The 11,847-nt window shown below is 41.0% G+C and overlaps 2 protein-coding genes across 3 annotated transcripts in view; both read left to right on the top strand.

Annotated features, from left to right (window-relative positions):
- Positions 1 to 11,847, top strand: part of LOC145981268 (arylalkylamine N-acetyltransferase 1-like) — a 127,084-nt gene that overhangs the window by 26,387 nt on the left and 88,850 nt on the right. The gene's annotated exons all lie outside the window — the stretch shown is intronic.
- On the top strand, positions 1,064 to 11,741 carry LOC145981272 (uncharacterized). Its single transcript, XM_083114430.1, has 2 exons — positions 1,064 to 1,175; positions 10,828 to 11,741. Exon 2 carries the CDS (start codon positions 10,839 to 10,841, stop codon positions 11,499 to 11,501), a length of 663 nt encoding a protein of 220 aa, XP_082970556.1. The 5' UTR covers positions 1,064 to 1,175; positions 10,828 to 10,838; the 3' UTR covers positions 11,502 to 11,741.

The following is an 11,847-nucleotide window of genomic DNA, read 5'->3' as shown; positions in this document are numbered from 1 at the left end:
TTCACACATATAATTTCATTTTAGCCAAAATAATGTGTGTTAATTATTGCATGAACACCATAAATTCAAATTTAAGCAATGTTTTTTTAGGAAACAACACTATTTTGGAGAAAAATGTGACTTGTTTGCCCCCCTCCCCCCCTGGGAAAAATACCTTCCTTGCCCTCCCTGCAAAAAATACTGCGGACGTCCATGAGTATGAACATCGAAATTTTGCAAAATACACCATACAGACCATTAAATTTTATAAAAGTATATACATATATAGCCTATCTGCATACAAACGCACATTCGATAATTTATATAATTGCAAATAAAAAATCATTAGAGTGGAACAATATATACATAATCTGGAGACTATAGCGGCTTATTGAAGCATATAGACTTATAATTGTGATAAAAGATGATTTAAAAAGTTTAGCATGGCATTATCATTATCAACAAAATTTGTTGGTTTGGGGGAAATGTTTCCAACATTTTTAAAGATAAATATTTCTAATTTGGAAATTTATTAATGTTTTTTCGTTAAATACTGTGATTCTACTAGTGTTATAATTATACGCTATTTCAACATTTCTGACAGCGTGGCAGTCAGACATCCTACTCCTACAGATTGGACCATGGCCGCTGATGTATATTGAGTTAATGACAATTATGACACCAGCAAAACCCTTCCTGAATAATCCTATTACTCGTAGCACGGTTCTGTAAGAAACACGTGGGAAGGCTCGAATAAACTTTCACACAGACTCGAATGAAAAGTAGCCGTATTTCGTCTTCTGACATCACTTAAATGCTTTAGTTCTTAGGTTAAATGGAGTGTATTTATGCTAAGAGATTTAAACCTAAGCCAAACTTCACCACGAAATCATTCCGCGTTTGCGTCAGAAGATGAAATGTGTCGCTTGACCCAGAACGTGTTTGGCTTACGTCATACTGAGACATAGGGTAGACCAGGGCATTACGGATCACAGGGCATTATGGATCAACGTAAGGTTCACGTGACCTGCAAAGAAAACTGTTGCAGGCACGAACTTGAAAAATATAGCCGATCATGCTGCCATCTGTTCGCTTACTCGCTGCCTGTCTTTGTTCGCTGTGGCAGTTGGCGTGCGTCTGTGACAAGTGATTGTTGTAAGCAAGTTGGTGGAGACGGTGCAGGAAAAGTATCCATTGTAAGTTTTGTTCGACGTTTGGTAAGGTTGCATTGTAGAATGTAGGGGTTTAAGTGCTATACAATTTAACATGTGATAAGGTAGGGTGTGTTTTTGCGATGTGCCAGTATTTGATATGACTAACCCTATTTGTTATTATTTAAATTATTTGTTATTATTTAAATGGACATATGTCGAGAATATGCAAATCAGGGCATTACGGATCGGCAAAAACGGGGCAAAACGGATCTCCCACTTTCAGTACGTTTTACGTACTTTTACTTAACAGTATATCTTCTAACACGACGCTTTCAATTTCCAGATGGTTCGCGATTATCAAAAGAAGTCTACCAGAAATTCGTGGTCTGTAGTAGGAATGTGTGAAGCTGTGCGTTTGGTGACATCCGGAGAAAAGACTATTCGGCAAGCTGCGGAACTTTGTGGTGTGCCATATACTTCATTGCAACGAAGAACATCTGGTGGATCAGATGACGTTGGTCGTCCTGGTGTAAAGCAAGTGTTTAGTGATGAGTTTGAGCAGGCTCTTTCTTCGAGATTGTGTGATTTAGCTCGAAGAGGATTCGGGCTAACACTCAAAGCTGTGCGAAGATACGTTTTCAAGTTTGCAGAGAAAGAGAACATACCGCATCCCTTTAATAAAGAAAAAGGACTTGCAGGTGAAGACTGGTTCCATGGAGTTAAGCAACGCCACCCAGAACTCAGCATACGCAAACCACAAGGTCTCTCGCAGGCAAGAGGTATGGCTATGACAGGTGCTAATGTTCAACAATTCTACGAGACGTTACAGCAGATAATGACAGACTGTAACCTACAAAATCGTCCTGAATGCATCTACAACCAAGATGAAACAGGATTTCCTTTGAACAATCGCCCCCCGCTAGTAGTAGCGCAGAAAGGCGCCCGTAATGTAGTGTCGATAACAAGTGCCGAAAGAGGAGAAAATGTAACTGTTCTGGTTTGTGCAAGTGCAACAGGAGTGTTTATTCCGCCATTTGTTATATTTAAAGGCATACGACGGCATGATGAATTTCTTGATGATATGCCTCCGGGTACAGATTTTTGTATCACAGATTCCGGATGGGTGACAGAAGATGCTTTTCGAGTGTGGCTTCAACATTTCCAGAAACACCGAGCTCCTGGAAAAGTTATTCTAGTTCGTGATGGACACCGTGCACACGTAGCACTTGACATTGCAGATACATGCCAAGAAAATAACATTGAATTGTTATTGCTTCCTCCTCACACCACACACATATTGCAACCTCTTGATGTCGTTGTTTTCAAACCCCTGAAATCGTATTATCACCAGTATGCAACTCAGTGGCAACACCAACACCATAATCGTACTATTAATAAATTTGTGTTTGGACATATTTTCGACAGAGCTTGGAGAGAGACCGCAACAGTTGGGAATGGTGTCAAAGCATTTGAGACCACTGGAATCTTTCCACTAAACCGGCGTGCAATTCCAGCACACAAGTTAAATTTAATTGCTAATAGGGACAATTCAGATACAGCATCCAAGGATCAGTTTGATCTCTCATCGAGCAAGACAGCAAGTTGCAGTAGAGAAAGCGGCGATGGCACACAAGAACAAGTTCGACAATTATTGCCATCCCCACAGAAAGTAATGTCTACACGAGTACAAAGACAGCGCCGAACAACATTGCACATTACATCTCCACAACACATTTCAACAATGAAGGCAAAACAAAACACAAGCACGGCATCCACTTCCAAAGGCAAGCAGAAAGCAGGGCGTTTCAAAAGTCAGGTCGTACGAAGAAATGTCATGTCGAATGTAGACATGATTGCTAGCAATTCTTGTAGTTTTTGTAACATTTCATATGATAATCCAAGATGTGCACAGATGGGAGATTGGATTCAATGTCAGTCCTGTCGTAAATGGTATCATGAGCGTTGCGTAAATGCTGTCGGAAGAAAACAATTTGTGTGCGGTATATGTCAGATCCCAAAACTGTAATACAGTATACGGTACTTTTTTATGTTTTTTATGTTTTTAATCTTATGTTATATACATAAAATTAAACTGATCCATATTGCCCCGTTAGTGATCCGTTTTACCCCTGCTATCAGGGCAATACGGATCAATTGCAGTGTCTCACAAAGTATTTTTTTCTGAATTGTATTTTCAACTTCTGGTTCTTTCAATGCTATGCACATGTAGTAGAAACTATAATTAATTTTTTGGTAGAGTTTTGTGTTGCTAGCCTAATTTCTTGGCCAATAAAAACTGTTGTAAAGAAAAATTGATCCGTATTGCCCTGGTCTACCATAACTGTCATTAAAATCTCATCTAGTTATTTCAAATTCTAGTCACTAAACTAAAGTGTAAATCACCAACCCTGAGACCTTATGTAAACAAACCGTCTCGCTGTATCACTGAACACTGAGACCTTCCCGCACGCATAGAACTCGCCATGTTGAAAGTGGGACTACTTCCTTGCTGTTCACATGATTATTTTTAGAAAATAACCAATGTTATAAAATATCATTATGTACACAAATCTTTAAGCTAATTGAAAGTTACAATGCATATTCCTACAGAATGTTCATACTTATCTTGCCTTGCAATGTCAACAAGTTATTTTACGAAGTGCACTATATTTGGCGGAACAAAAATCGTGGTAAATTTCTCGTATCGGACAAACGGCTGAAATTTGCTAGTTCATTTAATTTGAATATTCGTACTTACGTATTCTGCATTGAGAAACATTGCTGAAAGTGGCATTTCGCTTATTTCAAGAAAATAAGCTCTATTTGCGACATATTGAGTAAGTTTTCTTCGTTTCTTATTGCCTTCGGTAACACGCAAAATGGCGGTCACAGTTTCACTACCGTACTCGGCATGCAGTGTTTCCACCCCACTGCACCCAAAAATACCTACGTAGCCCCACAAACCATTGACGCATAGCCCCACGAACCATTCATACATAGCCCCACGAACCATTTCCGGTAAGGTTAGGTTAGGTAGGGTCACTATAGGTTACAATAGTTAAAAATTGGTTTTGAAAAAAATATGCATAGCCCCACACACCCTTCTCGCATAGCCCCACGAACCATTGACGTATAGCCCCACGAACCATTGACGCATAGCCCCATGAACCATTGACACATAGCCCCACAAACCATTTGCGGAAACGTACCTTCTTCAGTTACAAAAACACGTGTTTGGAAACACTGACCGGGATTACGTCATGAGACACAGGCTACATCCACCTGGAAGTACATGGATGCAAGAGCTTTCGTGCATCGGTCACACATTTATATCGAAAAGTAGATGATTTACCGGCAAAATTCAATGAACGATGCGAGAAAACACTTCCCCGAACTTCCACAAGTCTAAAGAAACTGCATTCGGTAAGTAATTTCTCCTGTAAATTTGAAGAAATCCGTTTGTCCGATACGAGAAATTTACCAAAATGGTTATTAGGATGCTTGTCAAAGTTTCCAACCGCAATAAATTTACGAACTTTCTTTGTCTTGTTTTGATCATCATCATCAATATATTTATTGGACTTACAGCATTGCATATGGCTGTTTATGCCCATTAGGTATATACTTATTTTAGTTACATAAGACAAAATTTACATAAAATCTACAAACGAATTTCAAATACACTCCTATCTATATCAAACCTTAGAAATATACATTACAATGTTATATAATTTTGTCTTAAAAAATGCAAGTAAAATATATTCAATTCGCATGCAAGAAAGAAGCCAAATTTATGGGAAATGATTACTGGTGCAAGGAGTTAACCATAAAGGTGAAGCAATAAGTACAAAAGTAATAGCATTGGATTTAAAGTGAGACGTCATTTGCGGCAGCGTATCCCACACTACAAATTGGCCGTTGTTTTACCTTACGTAATGAATCCTGTAACAACGCTGGATTTTCGTGTGGATTATTTTACTTCTATGAGTTTGCAATGCTTTCTGCATGCAGGTGGTTTTGTTTACAGAAGGTCTCAGGGTTGGTAATTTGAACTTTAAGCAATATGAAAATGAACAAATTATGGTACCAATGTCCATCCCAGTAACACAAACGTCCAGTTTATCAACGCAGAATAGTATCCAACCGATCAGAAGATTCAGCCCTGTAATCAACACTTAGCTCAGTACTATAACCTTCTAGTTAAATAAAATCATTCTTTTAGAAACTGCAAAACACTTTTTTAGCTTCATAGTTACACATTAATACAATGTTACACATATAGAACTTCATTTGTTAAAATCAACAAGAATTCTAAAAAAATAAAAGAAGAAGAAGAAAATGTACATACTGCTCAATTGGCAGTTTCAGCCCATAATTGTGCTTCTGATTATAACAGTCTTTCAATTTTTAAAAAAAAAAACAATATACAGGGTGGCTCAATAAGTCACTTAACACCCACAGTACAAGGCCACTGCGGGATGGAACGTGAAAATGACGATGACCAATCGTTGCCTGGCCATGGGGGAACCACATTGACGTCATTCGCATTGTCGGCATCCATCTTGATGTCCGCCATCTTGAATTCAACTTCAGAAATTTAAATGGGAAGGGGGTCGTGCGACATATCAAAGTGGGCTAGAATTTCACCAGGAAAACAACTGTGACATTTGTTTTCACCTAATTTGAAATTTAAGGCCGATTCCCGCATGGGAGAGTGACACGTCCTTTCCGTTTTGCTTATATATTTATTGTTCAAATTATCGTTAGTATGTGATTATGTGGTATTTATTGTTTAGACCAATCACTGAAAATGTCCGGGTATTGACTTACCGGTATGTACATATCTTGTAGTATTGGTCGACATGGGAATTACGATTGTGTTTTGTCTTCACATAAAAGTTTAAAAGAGTGATGATGCGAATTGATCGTGTCAAGAGTAGCACATTTCCTTTTTCACTGATCTGAACGAAAATGCCACTAATACGTGAGGAACGGAATGCCTTCATATTGATGTCAGGCAGTGGCGTCCCGTGGCCTCAAATTTGGCCGGGGCTTATTTTTTAAAGAATTTAAAATATAATGACAATTCACATGAATTACAAAAAATATGTATTTTTTTCTTCTAGACTACAAAACTGGACTTACTTTTTTTGAAAGAATTTAAAATGTAATGACAAATTACATGAATTACAAAAAAAACGGGTATTTATCTTCTTCTAAACTACAAAACTGGACTTATTTTTTAAAGAATTTAAAATATAATGACAATTAACATGATTACAAGAGAAACAGGTATGGTTGTGAAACATACCTTTCTACGAACGTTGACTCCTGTTCTTCTGCTCAGCAAATGTTGTTATTACTTTTTCGTTGAGCCCTCTATGTTTGAAATGTATTCTATCTCTATTGTAAGCAAGTGCCAAGGCATTTCGTCTGTCTTGTCCCATTGCATTTCTTAAGCAGGTTTTAATACGCTTCAATGTGCTGAAACATCGTTCAGATTCAATTCAGCTGTTGCCACTGGAGTTATTAAAACTATGTTTGTAATTTTTACTGTTTCTGAAAAGGTACCCTCTAAATAATTTTAAATAAAAAATGAATGCAATCTACTGATAGAGTTTATGTTTTTCAACTCTTCACTACAATAAAGAACACGAAGTTCCCTCTTTAGTTTTCCTTCTTCTATGAAGGGATAATAAATCTGGGAAGATGCCTCTGTTTAAAGATTGTTCTCTTTCATTATGTCCTCGTAGAGCAAGTTCATGTCGACCACATAATTTTAAGCAATCGATAATTCTATTTAATATATGTAGAGGCCAGCATAGTCTGCCTTTTACCTACCCACTGCCCGCTTGCACGCGATAACAGGTTTACCTGCTCGCCTGCCCACGGCAACGAGTCGACTTGCGTCTCTACCCGGGTTCTTGGTCTTCAAGGCGCTCTGCGCTTACAAGGTACAGTGGGATCCATGAGTATTATCGTGCAAATTGTCCATGACTATTTTTATTAATTTTTCTCTTACATCCTATGTGTTTTTAAGCGTTGGATTTTCATGCATGCTGGTGCAGAAATTCTTAACAACTTGTTTTGAGTTTTCTTTTAATTCTTGAAGCTCTTAATTGGGTCAAATAAAGTGCACGAACATGGTGATGGACAATTTGCACGGTAATACTCATGGATCCCACTGTACCTGGGCATTCAACAAGACCCGGGCGCCTGCAAAACCTGCTGGAAGGAAACAGCCCTCCGGCAGCGTGTCGCTCCAGGTGTTTCATCACCACGTGGACGGCTGCAGCCAGTGTTGCCTACTTACGTAGCTACTAAATCTTACGAAGTCCTAGGAGGAGCTTCTTCTCCAAGGAGAATTTATATACTTAGCGATTTCAGTTCAGCGTAAGCAGTTTTTATCTTATTGCCAGGAAATGCACGCAATATTACAGTTTCATTTATCTAAATGAATGATCGAGCAAACAAAAATCTCCTCACTGAAAACTAATTGTTTTTCATTGCATGGTGCCTTAACCAGGCACGCAGTGGCGCAACCAGAGGGGGCAGGGTGCATTGCTCACAACCTTGGACGGAAATTGTCTAGCGGAGGGGTCAGGGTGGGGGTCAAACATTAAAGTACAAGTCTCATCAAGTTCAATGCCGTAGCAAAGGGGTAGCGGGAGTCGGCCCTGAGCGCCGAACGATCTAAGTGAGAAAAGTTTTAAAACAGAGAATGCTATGGCGGCCCGTGATATTATTTGCTATTAATGTTGGTTTGTTACGAGTTGGATGAATTAATTATGTAATACGTCGCTCCATGTGAAAAGAAAATATTGTAGAAGATGGAAATTTTACATGCCATATGTATGTACATTCGGAATGCATTTATCATGCACTTTCTTTCTTTCAAAAATAGTTTGTGTGCTTGTTTTCCATTATTAGCTAATGTGAAATTGACGTGTTGAAAAAAAATATTTCTAATCCTCTGTTTCAACACAAATGCGTGAGAACCGACTTCTACCCCCTTTTGGCGTGATTTATGAGGATAATAATGCCTTTCATGCTACTTTATTACTATTATTGTGATTGTTGTTGTTGTTACGTTTATCCAAGTACTTGCCCCCCCCCCCCAAACGAGGGTAACGGCAATGCCCCTGGCTGGCTACGGCCCTGGTGTTCGCAATAGAACAGTGTGTTGTTTGACTCGCCACCTCAGCGTCGAACGTGACATGTTTCAGTCCTGCCCTATATCACTATATATACGTATATTGGTTGTTTACGACATATACTTATGGATCCTGTGCCACGGAAAACCTATTTCAATGTGTGTGTGTGGGGGGGGGGGTAGGAACATTCGTAAATCTCATTTCATTGGTGATGTGGCTTACGAAGCTTTGAGTTCCCTTTTTTAAGTAGTGAAAATCTATTGCAGGTGGCAACACTGCAGAACGGTGTGGGCCCGGTGCAGTTTCTACTCGAAGCAACTACGTCATGCAGAGGGAGGGGTCTGCAGTTGATGGAAAGAACGAACTGAGACCTACTAGGTATCGTAAGACTGCGGGTACCCGGCGGGTCTACAATGCCTGCCAGGAACGATCTGGGCAGGTGGGCATACAAGCTGCTCAAGCGAGGATGTTGCGCAGGTTGCATGGCATTTCAGGAGCGATGTCTCGCGAACGGGTCTGCTCCAGGTCTTGTGCAGGCCTCTGAATATATGCCTATTTTTCCGGACAAATTCATTGTGTCTTGTAATTGACAGCCTATGTCCTTCACCAATTTGTGTTCGAACATCAACCCTGCCAAACTCACTCAAACATAGCGCATGAAAGCCACCAAAACACTACAGAACAACACGCGAGATCGAACGCAACGCAACGGAACTAGCCCCGAATCAGAAATCAAATCCATTGCACTCTCCCTTTCTCTCTCTCTCTGCTAGCACGTGACCTTCACTGTCGTAGGTGGGTGTAGGCCACGCCTTCCTTTGCGATGTGCCCCGGAAAACGATAATTGACATCAATGCCGCTAGGAGAGCTGTCGTATCCATTGCAACAGACGATGAATTTACGTGGGTAAAAATCGCCTTTTAAAAGACTGTGTGATAGTTATGCGTTATGGTGATTGATAATTACGTGAATACGTCCGTTTTTCTTTAGGGGCTAAGCCCCGGAAGCCCCAAGGGACGAGACGCCACTGATGTAAGGGGAGAGAAGTACGCGTGACATTGACGCAGACTTCAATAACCGCAATCCTGCAAGACAGCCGTTGTCACATGTGGCCGTCAGCCAGTTGCTGGCAAAGTTTCAAGATACTGGATCTATGGACGACAAGCCGCGACATGGACGTCCGAAAACAACCACGGATGAGGGTACTGCTGTAGCGGTGTTGGCATCATTTGCAAAGTCCCCAACACGTAGCACACGGAGACTGGCGCTGGAAAGCGGTGTCAGCAGGGGTTCAATTCAAAGGATTGTACGTGACCACCACTGGCATCCGTATAAGATACAGCTGCAGCAGCACCTTAGTGAGGACGACCCAGACAGGCGTTTGCAGTTTTGTGAGTGGGCTATAACACAACTGCAACGTGATCCTGCCGTCCGGAGCAAGATTCTGTTCACTGATGAGGCTAATTTTTATGTGTCGTGGGAGGTGAATAAGCAAAATCTGCGGTACTGGTCACCCGAAAATCCACAGATCCCAGCAAGGTGACGGGAGGCGGGAATCTAATGGTCTGGTGTGGTACTTGGTGTTCCCGACTTGTTGGTCCATTTTTCATTGAGGGAAACTTAAATGCACAGAGTTACTTGCTTCTGCTACGGGAGCAGATCTTACCATCCATACTGTCCGAGGATGGGAGCTATCCTGAATGGTTCCAGCAAGATGGTGCTCCACCGCACTATGGGATGATAGTCCCTTAGTACCTGGATCAACAATTCCCTCACCACTGGATTGGTCGCCGCGGGAATGTGGAATGGCCTGCACGCTCACCTGACCTTACACCATTGGACTTTTACCTCTGGGGACACCTGAAAGCCATGGTGTATGCTACGAAAATCAGGGATCTAGCCCATTTGCGCACACGCATTGTGGATGCCTGTACTGCAATAACTCCTGAGGTTCTTCAGAATGTGGTAAGGTCATGGGAGAGACGATTACACGTGTGTGTTGCGCAAGAGGGACGTCATATTGAGCATGTGTTATAACTTTGTGGTATTGTTAACTCTGCAACAATTAAAGTTAGGTAAAAATAAATGCCACAGTTGTTTTCCTGGTGAAATTCTAGCCCATTTTGATATGTCGCACGACCCCCTTCCCATTTAAATTTCTGAAGTTGAATTCAAGATGGCGGCCATCAAGATGGCTTCCGACAATGCGAATGACGTCAATGTGGTTCTTGACGCAGTGGCCTTGTACTGGAGGTGTTAAGTGACTTATTGAGCCACCCTGTACATATAAAATATAAACTCAAATATTAAATTATTTGATAGAATTGGGCTCGTCGCAATACCCATACAAAAAATTACGGATACTAAAGATTCAGAACAGGGACAGATGGGAGAGATCTGGCACAACGACGATGAGGTTTCGGTTCAGGAATATCAGAGTTAGTATACCATATCTTATTGAAACTAACCGATTGTAGAGACCTGTAGTGAATAATGTAAAAATTGGTCACGAAAACTAACCAGCAAGCATTCTTTTTCAGAAAGAAGAGCCATGTTTAGCTACAAACGACCAATGTCCGTTCCACTCCAACAGTGGGGCCAGAAAGGGCAATTCCGCATTTGTGACGTCACAAGAGACAAGGTTCCAGAGATCGTGGACCAGCTGCAGTTAGATTTCTTCCACGACGAGGCGATCTCGAAAGCGACCCGACTCTGCGAAGATCAAGAGTCGATCCAAGAAGCCATCGACTTCTGGATGAAAGTCCTCGATGTGGGTATCTCATTGATGGCGATCAACGAGAAGACCAACAGGGTTGTCGGGTTCAACTGCCTCGTGGTGGAGCAGCAAGACGACCAGCAGTTCAAGTTCAAAGGATCGGCCATGTCCAGAAGCATGCAGTTCATCAACTACTGCAACAGCCTGGTCAACATGTACGACTTGTACAATGTGGACAAGTACCTAACAGGCGTCGGCTTGTCCATGAGGCCCTCCTTCAGGCGTCTAGGGCTTGGGATGGAGTTGTTAAGGGCTCGATACGGCTTATGCGAAGCCCTTGATGTGAAGGTGATCAAAACGGTCTTCTCGGCCACCCAGTCGCAGAATCTTGCCAAGAGGCTCGGCTACAAGGTTCTGGCGGAAGTCCCCTACGAAGAGTTTCAAGTGGAAGACACTAAGAGCTGTCTCGTGATGGCAATAGACGTGCCACCTCGCTGAATTGTGGACTAACACTTCAATATCTTATGATAACAATATAATTTATATCTATGTTCGTTCAACCACAGTTATCATCAAGACAGTACAAGTGGCTAAAGGTCTGAAAGGCCAGAGCCACAAAAAGTAGTAAATATTCTGTGACTTTATGAGACAAACCAAGATTACTTACGTAAATATGTACAAGAAGTGAAGTGTTCAAATACATTACTCTAATGTTGAATCGAGCAAATACTAATTTAACATTACCAAGTCCAATTCTTAATAAGACTTTAGTTGCAGATATAGATAGATAACAATTCTGAAACAAATGAAAAGCGATTTAAGAAGGAAAGATACTTCTGTAACA

This window comes from Lepisma saccharinum, chromosome 29 (assembly GCF_977018435.1).
Source record: "Lepisma saccharinum chromosome 29, izLepSacc3.1, whole genome shotgun sequence".
Lineage (NCBI taxonomy): Eukaryota > Metazoa > Arthropoda > Insecta > Zygentoma > Lepismatidae > Lepisma > Lepisma saccharinum.
This window is presented reverse-complemented; position numbering and strand designations above follow the sequence as displayed.

What these genes read in the sequence shown, in the direction of transcription:
- LOC145981272 (XM_083114430.1), top strand. Translation starts at nt 10,839, where the DNA reads ATGTTTAGCTACAAACGACCAATGTCCGTTCCACTCCAACAGTGGGGC.